We start from the raw sequence: 24,985 nt of genomic DNA, 5'->3' as shown, positions 1-24,985 counted from the left end.
GGATCGCTGTCATCACAGGCTGTGATCTTCTAGCAAGTATGGATCAGGTGTATGTGAAGCCATATTTGCAGTCTTGCAAAATGTAAGACTGATAAGCCAGTACTAGAGGCAGCCTTACCAGGTAATGCAGACATTGTAATATAAGTTTCAGGTTTCTTACAGAGCCAGTTCTATACTCAATAAACCCTCTCACTCAGAACAAACCACCTCCTTAGTACCTTGTTTTCATTAAAATTAGCGATGACAACTCCAACAAAAAGGGTCAGTCCAATCATGCAGCCAAGGAATACAAAAACATGGATGTAGATTCCATGGATCTGAATAGACAGAAATAAGATTAATAGTTAAAAAAAAGAAAACCCCATAGATATTTGTTGCAGAATTCAAAGAGTCTGATGTGTTTCCTTACTGGCCCAACACGATGAATAATAACATCTCTGACTTCCACCCAGCCTTTTAATGACAGAACTTCAAAGAGTGCCAGCATTGCATTGCCCACATTATCAAAATTAAAATTCCGAGGATTTGCCCTGAAATGCAGAACACAAATAGGTGTAACCAGCAGGAAAGTTCTATTTGTTACCTTGATTCTTCATAGTCTAACATTTAAATACTTTGCAAAGTTGTAGTGAAAGCCTCTGAAACATATCAAAGATCGATATCAGGAATAAGAAAACAATACCAACAGCAATAAATATGTAAACATAATTTTTTAGATCTCTCTGTAAGTTTTATTTTCTTACTCAGAATCTGACTCACAGCAATAAAGCTAATAACATGCTCAAGGCTGGGCTGGATGGGGCTTTGAGCAACCTGGTGTAGTGCGAGGTGTCCCTGCTCATGGTAAGATACCTTCCAACCCAAAACATTCTATGACTCTATATTGCTGTATTTTAAAGCTTTTGCCAATGAAAGAAAAAACCATCGTTCATGGAAAAAACTGATCTGATGGCATTTGCCAGATTCTAAAATAAATTTACCTGCAGGAAATAATTCTCTAACCCACATAAAAGATTCAGACTCCATGGTCAATAAGATTGTTCAGAAAATGTTGTTCCCTATTTCATAATCATGAAGAACTGATAGAATACAGCAAAACTTAAAAGAGGACATAAGAGGACATCACATCGTCATGGCTTTCCTATACCATGTGCTCTGACCTTTTTTATCAGTTGAGATTCAAGAGAATGTTTCCAGTTGAACATTAAAAGTACTCTCTTTGGGCTAGATTAGCATGTTGCTCTGTCTCTACAATCCAAGTCAGATAATCCAAGGAGCTCAATGACTTTTCAATAGTTTATAAGGTAAATAGTTGTATTCCAGAAGAGTTATTATGTGTTGGGTGCTTCTTGAATCCAACCATTCAGTGAAAACAGAGCTCTCAGATGTAGATACTTCTGTTTAATGCAGTCCTTATACTGACATCTGGCTCTTGAAAATCTGGCCTGACAGCCAACAGGTGGTATAAATGTCTTTGCAGTAAAACATTTTTCTGCAGTAACAAAACATTCCCCAAAGTTTGCAGTTATGCCGATTAAGACAGTTTTTGCTTATTTTTGGACCAAGCTGCACAGGATTGAATTTGCTTACTCAAGAAAGAATTTATCTGAGGCATACAGAAACAAAGACTTCTGCAGATGTCAGTTTTACTGACTGTTCAAATCACAGTACACTATTTCTTTGGTGTAGGGTGGCTCTGAATCTACCACTGCTGGTACATTCTTTATCCCCACACATGGCCAATTAAAATAAATCAGCTGTTAAGCTGATTTTGCAAAATGCCAATCAAATGAAAACTGTAAACAATTAAAAAGAGTGAGTTTTGCCTGTTCAGGTGTTGGGAATTATTAAATGCATTAGAATACAAATTAAAAACATACACTAGCTTTTAAATGAATTTTACTGCACTTTTGCACCAGATAGACCACAAGGACTCCCTGCACTGGAAAAAGAAAGAAACTGCTGGCTGGCATGGTTGATGGCCATAGAAGAGAAAGGCTTTTTTTAGACAAGATAAAATCATTTGTTTTTACGGGTAGCTGTAGGCTGGTTGATTTCCATTTCTTTTCCTTCCCATCTTTTTCTATTTATTCTTAGGTTCTACTGTTGCTTTATGGCTCTCAGGTTGCCTTCATAATAGTACTAAAGAATAACTAAGTGATGATACTTTTCAAGAAAATAACTCCCACTGTAATAATAACCAAATCAAATCTAATTCCTATATAGGTTCAGTACCTAGAGGTTTTTTTCCTTCCTTTCTAGTTTATGAAATGGAGGTCAAATCTGGAAAACGTCATATATCTGGCTTTTTGCTAAATATGCCAGAATTTTTACTCTTAGTATCATTTGAATTACAACAAAACCCCTCCATCAGTGATTTAATGTAATCACATTTGAGCCATTATTTCTACACCAACAGTAGCATTTTTGAAGAAACATAGGCCAAAGTGTAGCAACTCACCAGACTCGTGGCACCCAAAATCCAGGCTTTTTCTCTCCAGGTCTTAACTTTAAATTGAGATTTTTGGAAACACTTACATTTATTCTGAAGATGCCATGACAATCCTCCTATAGTGAAATATGAGAGATTAAACAGAAGCCTGTGAGAGATGTCAACATGCCAGCATAAACAGCACATTTGCCATGATGGGAAAGCAATATACACAGAAATGAAGGGTTATTTATAAGTCTGTGATTAATAGTCATGGACCTTTACCCAAATGAAAAATGCATCTCAGTAAATGTTCCATGTACCTTTTCCTTCAGGACTGACAGTGCTTTTCAGTTTGCAAGACTATGTGGCCTTTGACCTCTTTCCTAAATGTCACAGACATCTTTTGTGGAAAATCCTTTCTTTAGGATTTTTCCCCTTCTGGGAAGCTGAGGCCCCAGAAAGAGAATGTAAACAATGGTTATCTGCTGCGGTGAAATGCAACAGGTGCACCTGTGATTGGCCCATCTTGGATGTTTACAATTAATGGCCAATCAGAGACTGAGCTTTCTCTGGGACAGAATCAGAGAGAGTTCTCTTGTTTACTCTATTCCTATTCTATTCTAAGCTTAGCAGCTTCTGAACTTTTCTCTCTATTCCTTTTAGTATAGTCATAATGTATTATATATCATAAAATAATAAATCCAGCCTTCTGATCATGAAGCCAAGATTCTCGTCTATCTCTTCACCCCTGAAGACCCTTGCAAAGCCATGTAACACCTAAAGACCACTGCTCTCTTTAGGTCATGATGATATTTCTCCAAATGGAGTAAGAAACAAAGATAACTTTCTCCACTTGGCATCCCCATTGATTTGGACCTCTAGCAGTCTAACCTGTTTTTCAGTTGTGGACCTAGGAATGCAAAGGTGTTATTTTCCGTGATTAATTCCATGTGCCATCCAGTCCTTTGCAGGTAACATGACCTTCATTTGACAACTTATTTTAAGACAGTCCCCAATATTTGGACCTGCTTTAGTTATTATATGGAAACCCATCCCTACCCTCATTTGCTGATGTCTTAATCACCTTTCCCTCCATCATCCTACTTCTGAACAAGGAAGAGCCCAAGACTTCTGTTTCGCATATGATAGCTCTGATTGCCCCTCTTGCTTTCCCCAGCAGGCAAAAAATGGCACAACACACCATTATTTTGAAGCAGAAAAGCAGTTCTTACCCTAGAGATGATGTGAGGGTCATTGCATTTAGCCAGTTTTCCAGCAAAGAGCTGCACTCCAAAGCTTGCAAAAACAAGCATTAAAGTCAGCAAAAGAATAGAAACCTGTAAAGATGAAGTTGGATTTGTTAAACTCTTCTTCTGCAGACTTGAAAAAGTGTGTCAGCTCCCTTGAGGAACTGCAGGGAGGATCGTTTTGGGGTGTAAACCTGGAGATATGGCTTTGGTGACAGACACATTTCTTTAGGTTCTGGTCCAGTAACCAGGTGCTGTGTTATATTAGTCTTATTTTTAATATGCAGATAAGGATAAAAGTTTTCTTGTGCTCAGGGTACCACCTTTCTAAATTCTGTATGCATAAGAATTGACATTCACTTTAAAGGAACTGTTTGAGTACTTGCATATGTGCTGCTTCTGTTTTGCTGATTCAGGCTAATTAATCTGATTAAGCCACTGGAAGATATTTGATTCCAGGATAGCTCCAGTTAAGATAAGCATGAGCAAATTAAGATGTAAATATCTTCAATAGAATACAGTATTTATGAAATGCCAACTAGCTTTATACTTTTTGTCCTTGCTCTATCACTGTCTGCAAATATTTTGTAGCTTAGTGTTTTATAACAACCTGACCTAATAAAGCCCTCTATTAAGGAATAAGATGGCTGTTGCTTAGGCTGACCAATACCACATGGGATCCCAAGACAATAGATTATGTCTGATCAAGCAATCACAGACTCCATTGTTGTTCTTATCACTGTAAGTAAGACCATGATCATAATAATAACAACAATGACATAAGAATGACATCCATATCTGTGATGGACAACTGTACTGTTTTTGGCTGCCTCTCAAGAAGCTTGAAGGTAGAGACCTGCAGTTCAGAAACCAGGTTAACTTTTGTTCTTACAGAGCTTCCATACACTACTTCTCATATTCCTTGACCAACCAGAACTGTGAAAAAGGGGTAGATTTTTTTTTTCAGTAGTCTTCCTATGTAATTATGACTAAAAGTATGCTAAACAAATTATATAGTTTCTAAAAGAATTATTACGACAGCTTTACTCAGTATGAGTTACTTATATTCTGATTTTTAGCCTGTTGTGTGGTCATCTGTAGTGATAACACAATGAAAAGTAAACAGACAACAATGGTAAAAAGGTTAGAAAACATGAATTTTATATCAAAATGTTATCTTACTCCTTCATATATTTTTGCAAGGAAAAAAAATCGGCACATACCAAAAAAATTTCCTTGAAGCCACTAAACAGCTCTCTCACCACTTTCCTCATCTGAGGGACCAGTTTGAAAATTCGAAGAGGTCGGAGGCAGCGGAGCACCATTAAGAGCTGAGCTCCAGATTTGGCAGGGACGTTCTGAGGCATCCAGCACAGGAATATCAAACTCACCTGGAGGTGACAGGACAGAAAAAGCAAAGAAAGGTCAGGCTTACAATGTCTTACTTGGCATAGACACAGCACAGAAGGTCAATGAAGATTTCTATCTTAAAATTAAAGAATAAGGCAAAAGAGCATCTAATTTAGAAAAAGGGCTTAGATCTCTTATATCCTGGCTTATTGTCCTAACTAATTGGCATCAGCTTGTCTTTGTCTTGCCCTTTGACTCAAAATCCCTTTTATATGCTTAATTAGATGGAATAGTTCCAAAAGGAGAAATCAATTTGGCTGACTCAAACAGGGACACAAACTATATTCTTGTAGCAGGCAGCATTATTTCTCTTCCTCCTTCTAATTTCAGAGATTCTACCCTGGAACTGAGAAATCTTCACCTGGAAAGTCTGTTAACAGTTTCCCTGACAGTTTTTCCTATCACTTTGTTACAGGCATAAGTTGTTTTGTCACCATGTGGTTTCATTACACAAATGTTATGTTTTTGGAAGTGTTTTCAAACAGCATAGCTGTGTCGTGTAACCTGAACAATCTCTGACAAATGGTTATTGATTTAACATCTCTTAAATGCTTCCTATTTTTTAAAAGCCAGTGTTATGATAGGGGGACAGAGGTGAGAGTATTACAAAGAAGTAAGTGCACAAAAACTGGAGGATCAAGACAATATCACCAGTTATTTAAGACTTGATATAATTTGTTAAAAACAAAGTGATAAAAGGCAGCCACCCCACCAAAACAAACAGATTTAACAGTCCTGACTTTCTTCCACAGTCTTTTAAGATCACTGCAGTCATATTTGGAATATCCAAACTACACCACTGAAATTTTTCCTTCAGACAAGCAGAGAGATTTCAAGAAACTAAAGCACACAGGAATTATGCATATTAAAATAGGAGTTTTGTACAAGTATGCATATTTTTATTTCTGCTAACAATAAAATCTTTGATACAAATTGATTGTGACAAATTTTATGCAGCACATCTGCCTGGTGGATTCATCTCTGAAAGATTTAATCTAAATCCATCAAAGCCATTTTTCTCAGTAATTTCTTAAGTTAGAAAATATTTCATACTGCATTATACTGAGCACTGGTTTTGACACATTCCATGGTATTTACTGTCGTATGTGAAGAGGAAATGGACACCCTCCTCTCGTATTTTAATGGAATGCAAGAGATTTCCCAGAAACTGTTGAGAACTGTTGAGAAACTTTTTTCCTGAGAACCACTACTGATAGATATGGGATATAGGTTCCTTTGCTTTCTTCTATAGCAACACCAGCAACAAAGATGTGCCCTCTGTCAAATGGTAAATGGTTTTGAAACACCTTCAATAAAGCAGGAATTCTGTTGAGAGGGGAAGAAGCAATCAATATCTATGGAACAGGTAAAGTTAAGATTCTCCTGCATAAAAACGCTGGAATGAGCTCAGAGTTCTCAAGTTTCCTCTGAAGGAAAATCATATTTGATACTTAAAACATATCAACAAATAAAGAACTTAAAGGGGTCATACAACGACCCCATACTAAATTGCCAGGTGTTTATCACATCCATGTATCACTACTATTTGTATCAGGGTGCAGAGACAAACTTCTTCACACTACTAAACATTTATATAACCAAATATATCAGAGTTAAGAATGCCACAAAAACCTTCCATAAATATAAAAACTTACAAGATATATAAATATGTCCATAACTCCTCCAAAGTCCCTAATGACAGCTGTTGGCGTAAAGAACAAGCCATCTGCCATAATCTTCAGATTAAGCTCAATGCTCATGAATATCACAAAAACATATTCAGCAATCTGAAAACAAAAGCAGAGAATAACCATAATTTAGGAACAGTCAGTGGAGAAAAACAAGGTGACTGTGGTTCAATAATTGTAAAATGATTTAGTGGCAGTACCTGAAGTGTTGGAGCATGCATAACTCTTCTAAAAGGGGATTCGAACATCATGGAAATGCAGGAGCATATCGTAACAATGATCATGACCCAGTCCAGGTAAGTGACCAAACCCAGCAAGTCACTGTGAATGACACACAAGGAAATGCCATTACAGAAATGCCCAGATCTCTGTGTACTTACTTTGTGCCTACACTACAGTAGAGTGCTTTACTAAGAAAAATAAATTGAGCTGAGAAGTGTCAAAGATTTCAGTATTTCAGAAATGCATAGTAAAACTAGAGAAGTTGCATGCAAGTGAAGAAGAAAAGTCTGATTAAAAATCATCTTTCTGTTCATCCTTCTCCCCAAACAACTCCATGGTAAGAAAAACATTTTTGAAAAAAAAAAAAAAAAAAGTAGTACACATGTGCATGCACATTTACACAGTCATGCACGTGTGCACACACACACTTATACTGCAGGCTTATGAGACTAAGCGAAGTTACTTTTGCAGTGCTTACTAAAGCTGATGGTATTTGGTATTTTTCACAGCTCCAGTAACAGGATCTGTTTTAGAACTATAAAAAGAAGAAAAGATACAGTCATTTACATATTATTTTAGTCAGCATTATAATTATACCATGCATCCATCAACTCCAAGTAATTTCTGTCCAAAATCAAGGCTTCATTTTATCCTGTCTGTATTTTAAATTTCTATATAAGTTTCATTTAATTCTATACAATTTCAGGCATATTATCAACACAACTAGGATCACTTTAACTCATTGCATACCTGTAATTCCTCTAAGATTCTTTGATCTGACAGGTGGTTTTGGGTCTTGATTTTGTAAACAGGGACTTAATCTTGTAATTTTCTTGGGAATAAGGGGGACAACCTGCTACTGAATTTTAAGCACCAAAATGCTCTTTGCAATTACTTCAAAACTTCTTGGACCATGGCTGAATGAGGCTCTGAGCACCCTTGCTTAGTGAAAGATGTCCCTGGCCAAGGCAGAGGGGCTGGAACTAGATGAACCTTAAGGCCCCTTGCATCTCAAACCACTCTATGATTCTGTGGTCATATGATACCCTCAGTTAACAAACACACACACACACACACACACACCCTTCCACAAGCTCTATGTCTTTTATTACTTTAATCTTTTTCTGATTAATATTTTTAGATTCTCTGTATCTGAAATTTCCCATGTAATTGCTGTGCTCCACTTGCCATATCCAAACAGCCATTAGGCAGTCAAAGAGTGAGAACCACTTTATAAGTAATATGCACATATCTAGGTGACATGAGTTAAGTTCCTGCTGCAGCAATTATTTATCAGTTTCACACAAAGCAGAATGACTGCTGCAGGAGAAGCTACAAGAATGCTTTCCAAGAAGCCTCCCCTGACCCACTGGTTATAGGCACTTTTACTTATCTTCCAACTCCCGCAGGAAATCATGCCAAGACAGGATCTGCACAGACATATCCTATATTTCATTGGAGGGCTCTAGCCATTGGGATGTGAAACCACCATTACTTCCTTGCTGAGCTTAAAGTGAAAAATGGACTGAACAGACTTGAGGAATTACCACCAGAGAGATTGCATGGTTATGAATTACAGGAATGCACAAGACATCCAAGGAGAATGAGAAACAACTTCCACAGACCAGGTTCATCCACTTACACCAGTAAGCACACAGAACATACTGGATTAAGTGCCTTCCCACTGAAGCCACTGACTTTGCTTCTTAAGCTCTTTCCTCTCCCTACATTCTACATTGCAGCATTCCTCAGCCTTCTTTTATTAAAAAAAAAATGCATCCTATCAGTTCGAAAAAAATATCTAGAATAATTTACTTGATAAGCTGCATGGGACATCAAATAAAGCAGGAAGGATTTAAGTAAATTAAATAAAGAAGACTGTTTAAGAAAATCAGTTTATTCTTGTAATCGCAAAGATTTTATTTAAGCTGTTTTAAAATAAATATCCTGTTACTATTGGCCATTTAGCAATGCTAAGAGGCAGTGACAAGTACTTGCTAAGTGGGTTTGACTGACTGTTTGTGTGTTTTGTTTTTCTGTTTTAATTTGCAATTGCTTCATGGACCAGTGCACCACAATCAAGTTAGCAGTTGCATAGAAAAGTGGGGATGTAAGTCAAGGACACGTCTCTACAAAGGTGGCAGAAACTTAAATATAGGTATGATTGAAACTGAGTATCTAACCATCCTGTCATGCTAACTAGAAGTAATTTGCTGAAGGGCACAGAGAAAATCAATGGTAAAGCAGCTGCTGAAACCAGTCCTTCTAATTGCCAAGCTCATGGCCTTGAACTATCTTCTGTCTTACATTGCTCTATGCAAGGTGACATGCATTAACCTTTAAAATCCTGGTGCCAGCAAGAGACAGAGGTTTAAAAAAAGAGTTGTGAGATGATTTTATAGAAGACTGTTTGTACACACTCACATATACCTACAGCTTATTTGCTGAGCCTTCCCGGTTTTCATTTGGTTTCAGCTTTTCTCCTTTTATCTCCCACAGCTGAACACCTCCCCAGCCCATTCTGAGTCCCTTTTTATGAGCTACAGAGCATTTGGGTGAGCAAAGGTGCAATTCATTTCTTTTCATCTTTTTCTGTTCTATGAATAACTATTGGTGAATAAAAACTTCTTGCCTCATGATGAGGAATAGCAAGCTGAATCCCAAGTGTCTACAAGTGGGAAACATTAGCCCTTCCTCTCAGCTCCTGCCTGCAGTTTCCCACAGTCTTTATCTCAGCATCACGGACTGCTCAAACACTTCTGCCCTAACGCAGCATTTTGTTGCTTCCTTTCCTCCAGCTGCAAGACAGCACCACAGACACTAGCTGCCAGCTTGTGTGGTGACCACATTGTATGCAGTTTTCCTTGGAAAAGGAAAGTTAGAGCTTGCCCAAGGACATGGAGGTAAGCAGCCATGGAACCAAGGTTGCCATGAAATGAACTTACGCATTAAAGCGAGCCCGTACCACCACTCGGCAGAAGTTCCTGAATCTGTGCTCACGGCCAACTATGAACAGAGGTTTATCGAAATATGGGTGATTCTCTCGCAGCTCCTCCTCCTGGACTTTCCTTTTGAAAAAACGTAAATTATTAAGTGTTACACATTATCCCTGGCAAAAATATCCCTTACACTTTGTTGTTTTTTTTCATGTTGACTCTTAATACTTTCAACTTCATACAGAGAATAGTTAATACAGAAAATGTGCACTCAGACTTCTGATTTTTAAATACCTTTTCATTTCAGCTTGTTCCTTTTTTTCTTGGATCATCTTTATCTCACTGTCTTCTCTCTGTGCATTTCTGTATCTCACTGTGTTGGAGTGCTAGAAGCAAAATGATTCCTTTTAATTGAGGTCTAAGGGTTGTTATTTTTTAATGTTTCAGATGAAAGCAAGATACGGTATTTTGCATAGAAATATTCAAATGAAAGATCTTTATTTCCAAATGTACTGCACATCAACTCAATCAAGCATATTCCACAGTATTTTCTATCTACAGCATAAGGCTCCTTATTTTCATCAAGGTTAATTTCAGTTCTAATTTCATGCTTGAGGCTCCATCCAATCTAACTTTTAACTTTAAAAACAGAGGTCCTCTAAGACCAGCCAACCTCTCTGAACTGGAATGAATGCAATCAGAGTTACTAAGGGCTAAGACTGGGAAAGAATAGGCATGCAGATCATACAGGTAGGACTGCTGAGTGCAGGGATGAGGGAGAGGGAGGGAGGGAGAGAGAGGGAGGGAGGGAGGGAGGGAGGGAGAGAGAGAGGGAGGGAGGGAGGGAGGGAGGGAGGGAGGGAGAGAGGGAGAGAGAGAGGGAGGGAGGATATGTCTGAGCTCATGCAGTGGAGGGAACAATCAGCATTACTATCCTGAGTTATGCGAGGCTTTGAAGCACTCCTGGTGGCGTAATGCTGCTGGATATCCTACAAGCAAAGCCACATCTGCTGTAGTTACCTTTAAAGACTGAGATAGTTTGGAAATGGGGTGACTAATAGAGTATCTTGAAATTTTATTGCCACAGAGATCCACAAAATATCATACGAATTCGCAGAAATGAAAATGCACTAAACTGCATGAAATTACACCACAGTGAAATCCATGATTACTATTCTCCCTTTCAGTCTGTCCCTTTGTCTGACAGTTCTGCTGCCTGGAAAATATTGCTAAACTTCCATCAGACATTTTGAACTGCTGTTTTCCCAGCCTGAGTGATTTGTATAATTCCAGAGTAACGCTTTTTAAAGTATCCTGGGCAGCAATTGTTGTGTTCCTAATGCAGTGTCTACAAATTTGGTGAATCTATCTCAGCAAGCATTCCAAAACCATAAGTCTATCAGTGAAATAACTATGTCAATTATTTTGAGGATAATTCTAATGCAGTAACAGCATTTGTCCTATGACTTCCTTGCAAGATTTGAAAAGACAAATTGCAAGGAAGTTCATAAATAGAATTAGTCTTACACAAGCATTTATTTGATAGCATATGTTCTAATTTCTTATGTTCTCAAACTAAAACCAGCATTTATATGAGGACTTACATCTTGAGTCAATGTTTCAAGAGATTTTCCTCTGCTGATTCGCTGGCTGTTCGAACCATGTCTCAGTGACCTGAAACAATCATAATCAATTTAACAATACATCTCAAGATGAAATTTTGACCTTTATAAGATGACCATTATAAAGCACTTCTCTTCAGCCACCCAATATCTCAAATTCTTATCATTTTTTTCTTGCTAACATCAGAAGCTTATATGCTCTTCAATTGTTTTCAATCTGGTCTAACATAAGCCAATTTCTGTCCTTCTGATCTTTAAATTGATAGCTTTGTAGTTGGCAAAGGAAATGACATTTGAAATAAAAAGGCATTTTTTCCATTTATACAGTACAATGAATTTCATTATGGTTACAATAAAGAATGTAGAATTCAATTCTTTGTACAAGTAAGTAGTTTTGGCTTTTCACATGTTAGGGATTGTTCAAATTTAATTCCCTTTGCCACCTTTATTTTAAGAATATTTTAAACCCATCCTTTTTGTCCATTTTTACCTGCGTTCTTGTCGTATATGATGCTGGACACTAAGTATTGACCTTTCCTTTGCTGGCTGCCCCTCAAATGATCCGCTCAGCATGCGTTGTCTGGTGCAGGCCCTACGAAGAAATGTAAAGATGATGACACAGAGTTTTCAGTATAAATGATGATTTCAGAGGTAGCACATTCAGAGAAATCAGCTTGGCTTTGTGGGGACCAAGTACTTCAAGAACAATAGAGAATAACAGTACAAGAGCAATGGACTTCCCATGAAAATATTTCCCAAGCAATGGACCCCCATTCTGCAACACAACCAGTCATCTGGTAAACCTTCTCCATGCCTTAACAAGGACCATCTATGACTTTTTTTTCAGTTTTCTGTAAAATATTTGGTCTCTCAAGACTTCACTAAGAGTGAAAGGCATCAAGCAATGCACTAACCATCAGTTAAACCAGTTTCTCAGAAATAAAGAAAATAATAGAAAAGTACAACAGCAATTTTAGTCCCCTTTAGGGCTATACATACACATTTAGCACCTAGAACATAACTTGGAGTGTTCAAAATAATTGGAACCATATCCAGTATGAAATGAAAAGCTGCATATTGCTGATATTCTGTAATATGAAATGTCTGCTCTCTGGGAATGCAGTCAACTTGCAGCATTTTGTTGTGTGGGTGTTCTCACTTGTTTTCTCATGGTTAATTTTGGCAAACGCATTTTACACATTTTGGCAGAAATTAGTATTTGTTGGCCAGTAAGTGTGCCACAGCTAAACAGAACATGCGTATCTCTATCTTGATGGCTACAGTGAAATTGATTTGCGTATGAAAAAGAGAGGTTTCCACTAAAAGTGCTCAGACAGATCCCTCTGATGGCTGAGAAATAGCATTTCAACATTTGAAACATGTTTTAACTTTCCAGAATGGTTCAATTTAAAGTTTACAGTATACACTCCTTATTGCTCCTTTTGTGTTATGAGATCATTTAGAGAAACACAAGACCCAGCTGGTAATATTCCATACTTTTTATTGAACTGAATCCTCATTTTTTTTCTGAAAAGATGAAAAATTATGCACCCTTTGTGTAAACACTATATCTGCCAGTCTGTAAGGCTTAGATAAATGCATTGACAGCATGGGATCGTCATGCTTGATGGCAAAGGGTGTCCATGGCATGTTCTTTCCCCACCATGGCTTTGTTTTTCACTCTTCTCCACTTTTTCTCCTTCTTTTGGATTCAAACACATAAATTATACAAGTAGGAATCCCAAGAGATATCTGTAACAAAAATGAGAGGCTTAGAATGCTTGTCAGTGTCACCACTGCCAATCAGATTTGCATGCTAGAAAAATACATTGTGCAACACTTGTTATAGAAAGCATCAGGTTACACTACACTGAACTAAAGCATTATGACATATAAGAAAATTACTGCATGTCTTATAAAACATAGGTCATCTTAGACAAATCTTGAACATTTTAATACCAAAGGATTTAAAGCATTACATTGTGGAGGAGGATGCCACATAACACTGTCAGAAAACAACCGAGATACTTGAATACCTTTGCAATTTTTGACTGAGTAAAAGGAAAAAAAAAGAATTATTTCCTAAAAATACATCCTATCTCACTCCATTAAAATGACAATCCAATTTTTCCCAGCAGAGACAATGAAAATTCTGGGGTCTGAGTTCTGTTCTCTTGGTGTGACAAAGAGGCTAACTTATCTCTTTTTTCCCCTGTAGATATAAATTGTTATGCTCTGCTTCTAATAGCTAAAAATTATTTTCTTGACATAAAAACATAACTTGTACATCAACTTTTCATGCTCTTATATGTAGCAAATTGAATTCCAAGTTACATAAACACTTAGTATTCATAATAAAAGATAGCTTTAAATGCTCTAGGAATAAATTCTTTACCTGACTAATGAACAAGATGGCTTATTTAATTGTTAATAATACTGTGACATAGACATAGCCCTATACTATGGGCACACTATGGCAGAATGGGCATACATAAAAACAAACACCTGCAGAAAGACTTAGTATTGTTTATGATCGCTAAGTTAGATTTCTAAATCTGTATTTAGCTTTTACATCCACTGCCTCATTTTCAATACTCCTGGAAGCCCTGCAGCTCTTGTGAAGTAAACAGAGAAATAATGAAATACCAGTTGTTTAGCACAGAGATCAGAACTTTTTATCAAGTAATTGCAAAGAAACATTTATGTATTTCCAGAGAAGAAGACCTGCTGAAAGTCTACTTGTCTACTTTTGATAGCCTCTCTCCTGGCATTTTCCACTTTATGGGAATTACTGCCTTGGAATTAATCTTCCTTGCATGAACTCTTGGTAAGAGCCATGCTTAGTTATCCATTTGACTCAGAATCTGGATATTTTTCAGCTGCTTAGACACCGAGAGTTGCAGATCTTTGGGGACTTTTGGAAAATATGGCAGGTGCCATGAATTTTTCAGAATTGCAGAGTTGCCAGTTTTAAAGTCTGCAGTAGGGTTGGTGTTCTCACTGTAGACATGTACAGGTACGCGCTTCCTCTCAGCGCCTGTGAGCCACGTGTCCAGGCCCTGAGCCAACTCATAGCCCAAGGAGATGTAGGGCCCAATCAAACTGGCTGCACAGAGGTGGCCAGAATCACCTGCCATGCCTTGGAGTATTTTGTTTTGCTTCCAGCTGCTGCTCCTGCAGCGTACAATACCCCTAAAAACTGGTGTATCACCTGACATCTTCCAGAGGATGTCTTGGTCATCCTCTGGCATCTCACACATTGTTGTATGTCTATATGTGAACAACTTCATTGAATGCTTGGTGAATTAATTTAGTTAATGAAGTTTGGAAGGTATTAAAGTAACTATAAAGTGGGCATCTAAAGACAAAGCAGCCAGGTAAAGATCTCACTGGGCTCCATTACCTTTATTGACTAGACCTCTGTCAAGTAGATAGTAGAGTTCATCCCTTAGCTCACAGGCAGACTTGGAGCTGAATCCCACACCAGGCACAATCAGCATGCCACAATGTTAAAAATTCAGTCCTATGTGGTTTGAAAATCGGAGTTTTAAAAAACACTTTTCTTGCCTTGATACATTTTTATGTAACTGTAGCTGGTCAGAATCTTTTAACCTTCAAACAACAGAGGTAAAATTAACCTTTTTAGCTAAAATTGCCCTTTTCATCTTCTTATACCACCTCTCTGGAATATTAGATAGGTTTATTTTCATTTATGGAGGAATAAAGAAGGTATGAAAAGAGACAAGAAATATCTCAACTTCTGGACTTTGTACTCACCTTGCAGAATTCTGAACACAGTTCAGCAGCTGCAAACCGCATGCTCCAAATTTGCCTTGAAAAGTGCAACTGTAATAAAATATCCCAAAGAGAAAATGCAATTTCTTAGGTAACCAGAAAGCCAGGTGAAGATCACACAGAATAAGACAATACCGGGATACCATGTAGTTTGTACCAGCTAGTTTGTATTACCTGCAACCAATTAGAAGGTCCACATTTTTGAAGTCCTTCAAACTATTTCATGCTTTGGAATTCCTGAAAAATAAGTTGTGAATAGAGAGTTCAAGTAACATTCTTTGACCAAATGTAAAATGTTAGAGATTTTGATTGATAATTCAAAATACTATACCTTTCATGAATATTCTGAGGTCTCTTGAAGAGGATAAGCCTGTGGCTCATGCTTGGATTTTTTAGTTAGGCATCCGTTCCACAACAAGTGTTCACTCATCTTGCATTCCAGTATAACACTGCTTTGGGGTTTTTTTCCTGTATTTTAACGTGTGAGTATTTATGCAGTAATTGTAGCAACTGCATATATTACTATGTACTTTTGTTGTTCTCCCTGAAACATGCTCACACTGAAGCCTTCGTAATGTGCAGCGCTTCAATGCAGTTTTCAGCATCGTTCAGCATTGGTTTTACTCTCTAGGACTCAATATCCTTACTAAATCTTTCTATGCTCTCATCATAATTCCACAGAACTTGGAATATATGGTTAAATGTGAAAGCCTAAGATTTATGGGAAATCCACCTGAGAGGCGTGGTTTCTTCCTTTCATTTATAAATTTAATTTAATAAGGCACTTTTTGAACAGCAAGCACAATACACATTTTTACCACATCTACTCTACTGCTCTTTGTGGGAAAAATATACTATTTTTAAAAGAAATCGCAATCTGGCTGGTGAAATAAAATGGATTATTAATGCAACTTTGATAAGCCAATATTTTTTTCTTTTCCTTGTTTTTTCTTATTTCCTTCCTTATGTCTCAAAAGCAAAAAATCAAATAGTCATTATTTTCTTTAGTGACTACTCAGGCAGTTGAGTAAGAGGCTTCCTTTCCTTTAGCAATTTTTATTGTGATTATCACTCTTGCCTTGCTGTTTCAGCTTCTCTTCTCACAGATGTTTATATAAAAACAATTTTTATTGGACTGTAGGAGAATCAATAAAAGCAATGCAAAAGAAGAAATCCCAAGTGGCTATCCAGTCCCATCTCTCTCAAACGGGATCAATTCCATACCTGCAGTGTTGGAGACTCCATAGCCCAAAAACTCGGCTTCACAACTGTGCTTTGCAGTGATCCATAATATGGTGTTCATTTGGCATAAACCCCATGAAACAGAGTAATTTCTTTTCAACGGATATGTGCATTCCAGTATTCTTTTTGTTTGTCTTTGCATCAGGCAGGTGAAATCCAGTGATGTTTTACACTTGTAGAGATTTAGGAAGGTGGTGACTAAGTCTGGATGTTGCACGGGGTGACAAAAATCAACGGAACTTACCTGGAACATTTGTTCTCAGAAATGCATAGGGTCAAACCCTCAAAGTTATGAAGAAAGAAATCATACTCTTAAGAGAGAAACCATTAAATATATGCCAAGAAATTTGTTGTGAGTCAGAACAACTAATACAAGTCAGTTGTGTAACAAAGGCAAATTTCTAATAAAGGATACCAAAGGTATATCTTCTAGACTCACAGAATCATAGAAACATTTAGGTTGGAAAAGATCTTTGCTCATTATCTGCATTAGAGTTCAGGGAGATTTTATTTAGAGACAAAATTTATAGCTTTCCTAGAAATCACTCTGTTTTGCAGAAATACTTGTATAAACAAAGTCTGAATTATCTTCTAGCATATTCACAAACTAGACTAGGACCCTTAATTCAAGTTATTCCTTCTCCCCTTTCTTCCTTCCCCATGTGCTCCTCCACCCCCTCCCCCCAGCATTCTCAGTTAAAATAAAGATAAATGAATTTATTTCAGTTAGTTTATGAAATGGAATGTTCCACTTAAGCATGAATTATGTTACTCCCTCAGGACCAGAAAACACATCAGACAATTCTTGTCTAGAACAGTGAAAATCCTATCACACACCCCTAGCAACAGTTTACGGTTTGACAAGAGCATCAGCTGTAATGAAAAGCAAATAAAAAGCTGCCCATTTGAAAAAAAACCCCAAAACTATTTCCCAAACTGTCACAATATATATTTTATATATGTTGTAGAGTCTGCTTCCTTGGAGATATTTAAAAGGTGTCTAGATGTGGTTCTGGACAATTTGTTCTGGATGGTCCTGCTTAAGCAGGAAGGTTGGACCAGACAACCTCCAGCGGTCCCTTCCAATCTCAACCATTCTCTGATTCTGTGAAGCATGGTTTAATGCACACCAAAATCAGGTTTTGCACTATTGACACTTTGATTATGTTTTAGACTATGTGAGATTACTTTTAATTTGCTCATTTTCCCCACCATTCTGTGCCATTTACAACTGATCCTCAGCACTGGAGAGAACAAACTGATTTATACAAAACATTTTGACTGGACCTGCTCTACTCTCTCTACTTCAGAAAGCCAGTGGGACTAATAAAGGACTAGACCCCATTCTTAGATAACAATTGAGCAAGGAATGAGTGTCAGGAGAACCACAGGCACAAAATTTGCTTTTAAGAGAAAAAGCAGTGCTTGCAGCAACAAAGAGTGAGAGAAAAGTGTGAAGCACTGAAGATATGCAGGAGAAAGTAAATTTGCTAGAAGTGGTTATTGCTGCTGAGGGAAATGCACTGTAATACTCAGAAAGGAATGGAGCTGTTTGCAATTCAGAGGCGCTATTAAAACGGATCTTGTTTCAAAACAGTTGTTCTAAAGGACTGTAACTTGTACTTTATTTCATTTTTCAAGGTTGAGGTCTCCACCTCAGAAGGGATTTATGTGAAGAGGTAAGTCCTTCATGCTCTGGTAATGGTGACGCAAAGCACAGATCAGAGTCAAAGTACCAGGACAGTGGTTACTTCATCCTTGACTTGGTTCCCATGCCTAATTGCACAAAGACCTCAAGGAGGCAAGGTGAAGATGCTTCTAAACAAGGATGCTCAGAAATGAGACACCTCCCTGGGGTTGTGGCAAGAAAGCTGCAGGAAAACAAAGATACCCAAGACATCAGTTTTGCTGCATAATGTAACAGCAGATGAGCAGGTGAGACACCTAGGACTGAGTCCATGAACCATCTTTCTTGGTATGCAAGGGCTATTGATATCCTTCCACATCTTGGGGAAGATGTCTGGCTGCAGTTCAGCATATTAAAGGGAATAAAGTTTGGATAGAGAAGGATGAACAAGAGAGACATGAAGGTACCTGTGTGTAATTCATGGTCCTTCTATACAGCTGGTTATATTGAAATATTCCCAATTTGATTGCAAATAATTTGGCAAGCTTTAAAAAGTGTGTGTGGGGGGGGTAAGGTTAGAGGTGGACTTAGGCTGGAACAGATGAAAATTCCCTTTCAGCACAGCAATTTTATCAAGCTGAAGTTGCCCATGGGCAGCTTTACTATATAGAGGTATTGCTTTGGAAAATTTCTTCTTAATTCAGGTAGACAAAAATGAAGATTATGCTGGAAGCAATTTTTTCAGAAGGGACATTCTGAGTTATCTCTTACTGTTCTTGGTATAAATGCCATTTCTTCTTTTGTCAGATACTCTGAATAGCTGAGAGTCATCTAATTTTATGAAGGATTTTACAGCATTTACATTTATAACTAAAGCAAAAATAAGAACTAGATTCTCTCAGGTGTTGAGAGTTTGAATTTTCCTGTGTTATTTAAACTGAATCTTGAGTTTCAGCTGTAAATATTATCACTCCTCTTCCTGTTTCTAAAATTCCTTTGCATTAACAGTGCTGTCACTGTCATTAACATGGGAACACTGGCAGTGCTCAGGACCAGTCAGCCCATCACTGTCAGCTTGCACACCAGATATGCCATGAACACAGTCTTCATATGCTGGAACAGATACATTGCAAGTGTCATTAGATCACAGCTTATTTAACAATTTTCAGTCAATAGCAAGGAACAATAAACAGTATTGTTCTTTTTCCCAGTAGAGAGAAGACTCTGTAAGACTCTTTGTAAGTGATTTACAAGCAGCCCAAGAAAGCATTAGAGGACACATGATCCACGTTTTTCTTATTTGATGGAAGTTCTCTCCTTTTCTTTGTGTTTCTCAAAGTTTACTGCTGATGAACCAGGAGACAGATTGGAAAACTCAGTAAAGGTAGATTAAATTATTAGAGTAAATAGATAATTAAAAGTAAAATAGTAAATAAAAACTTTATTCTTCTGCCTCTGAAACTTGAGAGGAATTCAGACGAATTGATAAGAAGTCCTTTTACATACAAGACTGGCAGAAGCCATGATCTGAAGGACCAAGTGGAATTCAGCAGGATTGAAACTGGCTGGACTGCTTTCTGGTTCTGTCCTTGTATCCCTGAGAAATTAGTGAAGTCCAAACAACGGTTTGCTCAGATTCTCCTCCCACTATTTCAGACTTCTGGAAAGGAGGAAGTTCTGTGCAGATGGGAAAATTCTGAATTTAAATTTTCAGAATTTAATTTTTTGCTGCAATCTAAGAAGGAATGGAGCTTCTACGATATCAGGGATTAAAGAAAAAAAAAGAATATGTAAAAGTAGGGATCTTCTCCTTTGTCTATGTTTTTTCTCTGCAGTAATAGTGTATGAAACACACCAAACAAACTGACATTTGTGGAACCTTGGAAGCGTCAATAACGTTTCACAGTTCTCATATAATACAGAATTTCATTACAAATGTTTTACTGAAATACTGTCAGCATGCCTTTTAGAAGGCAGGATGTATTTTTAGAAGTATTTTGCTTAATCTATCTGTAACAGTAATTTCTGTAAAATCAAGGCACACAAATGAAAGAAATGCTTACAAACAGTACACTAAATTTTGTTAAGACTGAATACTTACATACTTACAATACTTGCATTTACATTTATCAGTAATATTTTTACAATGAGGGTTCATTTGAATTGTTTATATTGTCATTACATGGGTTTAAAGTCAGAATAGGTTTCATGTTAATTTCTACAGTTCTCCCTGTGCTATATTCTTATAGAGCATTAAAAAGGACCGGAGCTGCAAAACTTCTCAAATGGTATTCAAGAATCTTCATAATTCAGAAATCACACAAAACCCCTAGTTCACTGCTCCCCATAAAACATTGCCTTACTTAATCTGTACTTTTTAGATCAATATTCCTGTTCATATTGTGTATTTACCTGGGACCTCTCACTGACAAAATGCAAACATAAATATAAAAATTGTGACCTATAAATTGTGTCCATTATTAATGCACCTTATGTTGAGAATAGTCATTCTAATGTAAAACCAACAGTGGCATGAAACAATGCAGCACTGAGTTACCTAAATGATAACTTCAGAAATGGGTTTTGGAGACTTAGGCTTGCATTATTCACTTACGGTGCTGAGTAGTTACTTGATATGGAAGACCAAATGGAGTGATCATTATTAAAGCATTCAGGAAGTCATGGTTCTGAAATCTTCTTCACTGTCCACTTAGTACTTGGAATATGACTAGCTGTAGTCTATGTTTTTTACTGCACAATCCCTGCAAACATTTATGTGCAGATATTTGCAAGAACTGGAGTAGAATTCTAAAATAACACCCCTTAGGAACAGACATGGTTAATTTAGAAGGAAGAAGTGAAAAGAACTAAAACATGATCTTATTGCACGATACAATTGCAATATATATTGAAGAAGTACAAACCCTCTCTTTCTGCTGTTCAAGTATATAAAATAACCAAAGAACAATTTATCTTTGCTAATGAAAGCAACAGATGTACTACAAAGAGATACATTATTATGAATATTATACATGCAGTAACATTAGTAATAAACAGGGTTGTACAAAATCAGATGACAGTCAAAACTATATCAAATCACATCTGACTCTTACCTTAGAATTTTATTGATTGCTGTCTCTTTTTCCAGAAGGTTTCTTGCTCTGATGCTGAAAACAGATTTACGGAGCTATAAAATTAAGAAAAAAGACAGCTTACTTTTTAATTGTCTTAAAGTATAACTTGTGCATGTGACAGAGCAATTAAATATTATGATGCTGAGTGCATAAAAAGGATGGTGGAAAACAATCAAAATACTTATGCACATCTTTTGGCCTTCCAAACCCAATCATTAGGTAGTTCTGTGTAGAAAGAAGTAGATAGTTTTGCTGGCTAGCACAAATTTGCTTTATTACACATTTCTTCTCCAATTGGTCAAATCACACTGTTTTGCTACTCCTTTTCCACTTTGGATTTTGACTAGGCTGGATCATACTCTGGAGATGCCACAATTGTACAAAAGAACCAGCAAGCAAAGCTCAGATGTATCATTTCAATGCCTTATTTTTTTCTCACAGATGCAAAGAAAAAATGTGCTAAGCAAAATATGCTTATGCTTGCCTCTGGTCATGAATAGTTTCAGGAATCTTCTTGTGAACAGGAGTTCCTGAATGTGAAATGAAAGGACTGAGATAGATGAAAAAAACAAGCAAGTGATTAACAAACATGGCAAATCAAGGAGCAAACCACAGCTGAAAAAATTAGCTCAAGAATTGCACCTGTGATGAACAGAAAGCCTCTGGCACATTGTAAGACTTAAATCTGTCAACTGTTTGGAGATCATTATCTCGAGGAAAATATTTGAGAGAGATTTGGAAACTCTTAGCAATCTGTGTCCTGGTTTTGATCAATCTGAAACAGAATCTTTAAGCACATTTCTTTACATGTTTAAATTTTCTAAAGCTAGCTCAAATCCAGAGTCATTTGCCAAATAATTTTGCCAGAACTTCTCTGAAGACTTACATTGACTCTGAGTCACAGTACGATCTTACTTTGTAGATAAACAGAAGAATAGAAAATGCCTTAAAAACTTGTTAATTATACTGTCTGTAATTAATAAAACGGATTTTGCTTTTTAAACCAAAACTGTTACAGCAAGCTACAATCTCTTTCCTACCTCTTGCTTATACAAGTGTGGCCCCTTTAACCTTTCTCATGTCCTAGCTCTCTTCTGTACAGCCTGCAGAATTTATAACACAGATGATTTGAAAACACCCCATTTTGAGAATCTCTGGGTTCCTTAAACAACCGGTAACTTGAAAATGGTAATGAGGTGTGCAACACTTCAGAATGTAGTTTGGAAAATGAGGTATTTAGATTACAAAAAGAGTAATAAACTTGTTGAATATTTCAATATAAACAAGGAAAAATTCCATTGCCTGGATATGGTAAACATAAAAATAGACTGAAAATCCTAGTATGAGATATACCTGTTGAGGAATACATCTATTGCAGGCAGCTGAGTGTGCAGCTGCAGTGCAAGCTGCAGGTTAAGCTCTGGGGGTGCAGGAGCCTGAGCCGAAGGCAAGAGGCCACAAACTGATGACCCTTTGCCTAACAAAGGCCACAGGGACCTGTGGTATTTAAAGATATGGCAGGAGCTGATGACCCCAGACTTTTGCTTGCTTAGAGTGTGAGGGTAGAAATGTCCTGGGTGCCTTTGCTTGGGGGCCTAAGCACAGCCAATGGACAGCAGCTTAGGTGAAGTTTTGAAGGTTTTCTTACAATTCTGTCTGTGTCTGGACTGTGATGGAATTTAGATAGGATTCAGGTATCCGTTCTTTAATCTAGGAATACATAGGCATATACAAGATCCTAGAGTTTGGTGCCTAGAGGTCTCAGTGGTCGAAAATGGAATTCACAAAACAACCTAGGCACTTCCAAGGATTATGACTTTTGAAAAGAATGGTCCTCCTTTCTCTTTCTGAAGGAATCAGGAGCCATTCCTTCTGCAGAACACTGGTGAATTTATCTTGAGTTAAAAATATCCAGAAGAAGCAATACAAGAAAATACTTTTAGATAAGCACAATTGATCTATTTCTCATATTCAAAGGAGTCAGTAGTCAGTCAAATTGCAACGCACATATGTCAATATATATGCTGAAGAAAATAAAACATTACTACAGATTTTTAAAATATACATCCTTATTTCTATATTAGATAAATGAACTAAACTACTTCCCATTTAATTTTCCAAATTTGCATAGCACACCAGGCAAATGCAGTGGGACTGTACAAACAGAAAATGGGGGTGATGATCAGTATTTTGTTTAATAATGTCTAGATGCCTCATGCTGGTGTACAATGAGGCTGGCAATTAAAACTTGTGATACCTGCCGAGTTCTGGAATGTTGCAGAGGAAATTATAAACAGTGTTAACATACAAAAGACATTACTCAATCAGACAATGGGAAATTAAACAAGTACAGTACACTCTACTGAGGTTATTTTAGGGTGTATCTGTCTAGCCTGCTGGGTTTTTTTATTACAGATTGTGCTGCACTGTGAGGACACCCTCAGCGTATCTTTATTAGCCTTTATTTATTTATTTATTTACTTCTCTCTACCACTTCATGCAGAAACCACAGTGCCATATAGCTTTCTGCTAAAGAACATTATTTTTTAGCATATGACACTGTCTTGAAATCACCTAACAGCATCTGATCACTCTAAAATACGTTTTCAGCAACACACTTGAAATAACTCTTGCACTTTACTTTAAACTGCAAGGATCTGCTGTGGCAGGTCAGCAAATTCCCAATTGTATTTCCTGAATGCAAAGGTTTTAGATGGATATAATGTGCTGCTGTTAAACTATGATAAAGCTTGTGTCCTCGTTCTCAAATTTCTTTGAGCTTATTTGCACAGACATGACCACAGAATTACAAAATCTGCAGGTAGTGCTTCTCTTCCACAAGTGTTGACACTCTTTGCTGCTGTTGGCAGGACAGACTTCAGGCAGACAAAATAATTCAGTTCAGTGAGAGTGAACTTGGTCTAAACACTACATCCCATGAAATCTCATTTGTTGACAAGAACAAAGCCACTGTTGTAAAATAAGCAAAATCACAGAACATTGTTGCTCTGCAAGTGCCACCCGCTGCTTTGAAAAGGTACTGCAGACAATCTCAATAACAATGTTTATTTAGTAGCGTCTTTCAAAAATCCAGGTTTTCTACCCTGGAATAAGAAAATCCTTGGCATAAGATCAAAAGCAAAGCACCACAAGAAAATACCTTGTGAAGTGTCAGAAAATGACTGTGGACCAGTTCTACATACTATACGTACTGGCACAGCACTGCTGACTTCAGGGGATGTATGCCAATTTACACCAGCTAAGACATAACTGAATGGTTTCATGTTTTGAGAAATGCTATATATTTTGGCTTACTAAGGCTTGATGTGTTTCTCTAGAAACATGTTTGTAGTGCCCAGACCTCAGCAAATGCTACATAAAGCAATTATTTTCAACTTGAATTTGATAAACACTTATATTCTATCAAGAGGTAAAATCTCTGGTGATGTAGTGTATGATTTTTGTATCATACTGCTTCAAAGCTGGCAGAAGTAACAAGTGTTGGTGGCTGTTCAGGAATACAAAGTCATAAAGACAAGGTCTTAAATAAATCATGAAATAAGAATATCTGAAATGTTTGCTTGACAGTAGAATAAAACCCAGTGCATGCAGTGCATTTTCATAAGGT

At 37.2% G+C, this 24,985-nt stretch overlaps 1 protein-coding gene across 4 annotated transcripts in view; it reads right to left on the bottom strand.

The window, feature by feature from the left end:
- Window positions 1–24,985, bottom strand: part of NALCN (sodium leak channel, non-selective) — a 223,576-nt gene that overhangs the window by 22,307 nt on the left and 176,284 nt on the right. For all 4 annotated transcript variants that reach the window (XM_058043866.1, XM_058043893.1, XM_058043875.1 and 1 more), the window contains 13 exons: window positions 21,337–21,410; window positions 12,050–12,151; window positions 11,542–11,611; window positions 10,232–10,323; window positions 9,947–10,069; window positions 7,480–7,536; window positions 6,980–7,100; window positions 6,747–6,878; window positions 4,905–5,072; window positions 3,667–3,771; window positions 2,462–2,568; window positions 410–530; window positions 219–317 (listed from right to left, as the gene is read on the bottom strand). In XM_058043866.1, the coding sequence (XP_057899849.1) occupies window positions 219–317; window positions 410–530; window positions 2,462–2,568; window positions 3,667–3,771; window positions 4,905–5,072; window positions 6,747–6,878; window positions 6,980–7,100; window positions 7,480–7,536; window positions 9,947–10,069; window positions 10,232–10,323; window positions 11,542–11,611; window positions 12,050–12,151; window positions 21,337–21,410 (1,371 nt within the window). The remainder of the gene's footprint in view (window positions 1–218; window positions 318–409; window positions 531–2,461; window positions 2,569–3,666; window positions 3,772–4,904; window positions 5,073–6,746; window positions 6,879–6,979; window positions 7,101–7,479; window positions 7,537–9,946; window positions 10,070–10,231; window positions 10,324–11,541; window positions 11,612–12,049; window positions 12,152–21,336; window positions 21,411–24,985) is intronic.

Source organism: Melospiza georgiana, chromosome 2 (genome assembly GCF_028018845.1).
Source record: "Melospiza georgiana isolate bMelGeo1 chromosome 2, bMelGeo1.pri, whole genome shotgun sequence".
Lineage (NCBI taxonomy): Eukaryota > Metazoa > Chordata > Aves > Passeriformes > Passerellidae > Melospiza > Melospiza georgiana.
Note: the sequence above shows the minus strand (reverse complement) of the source record. Positions and strands in the feature narration are given on the sequence as shown.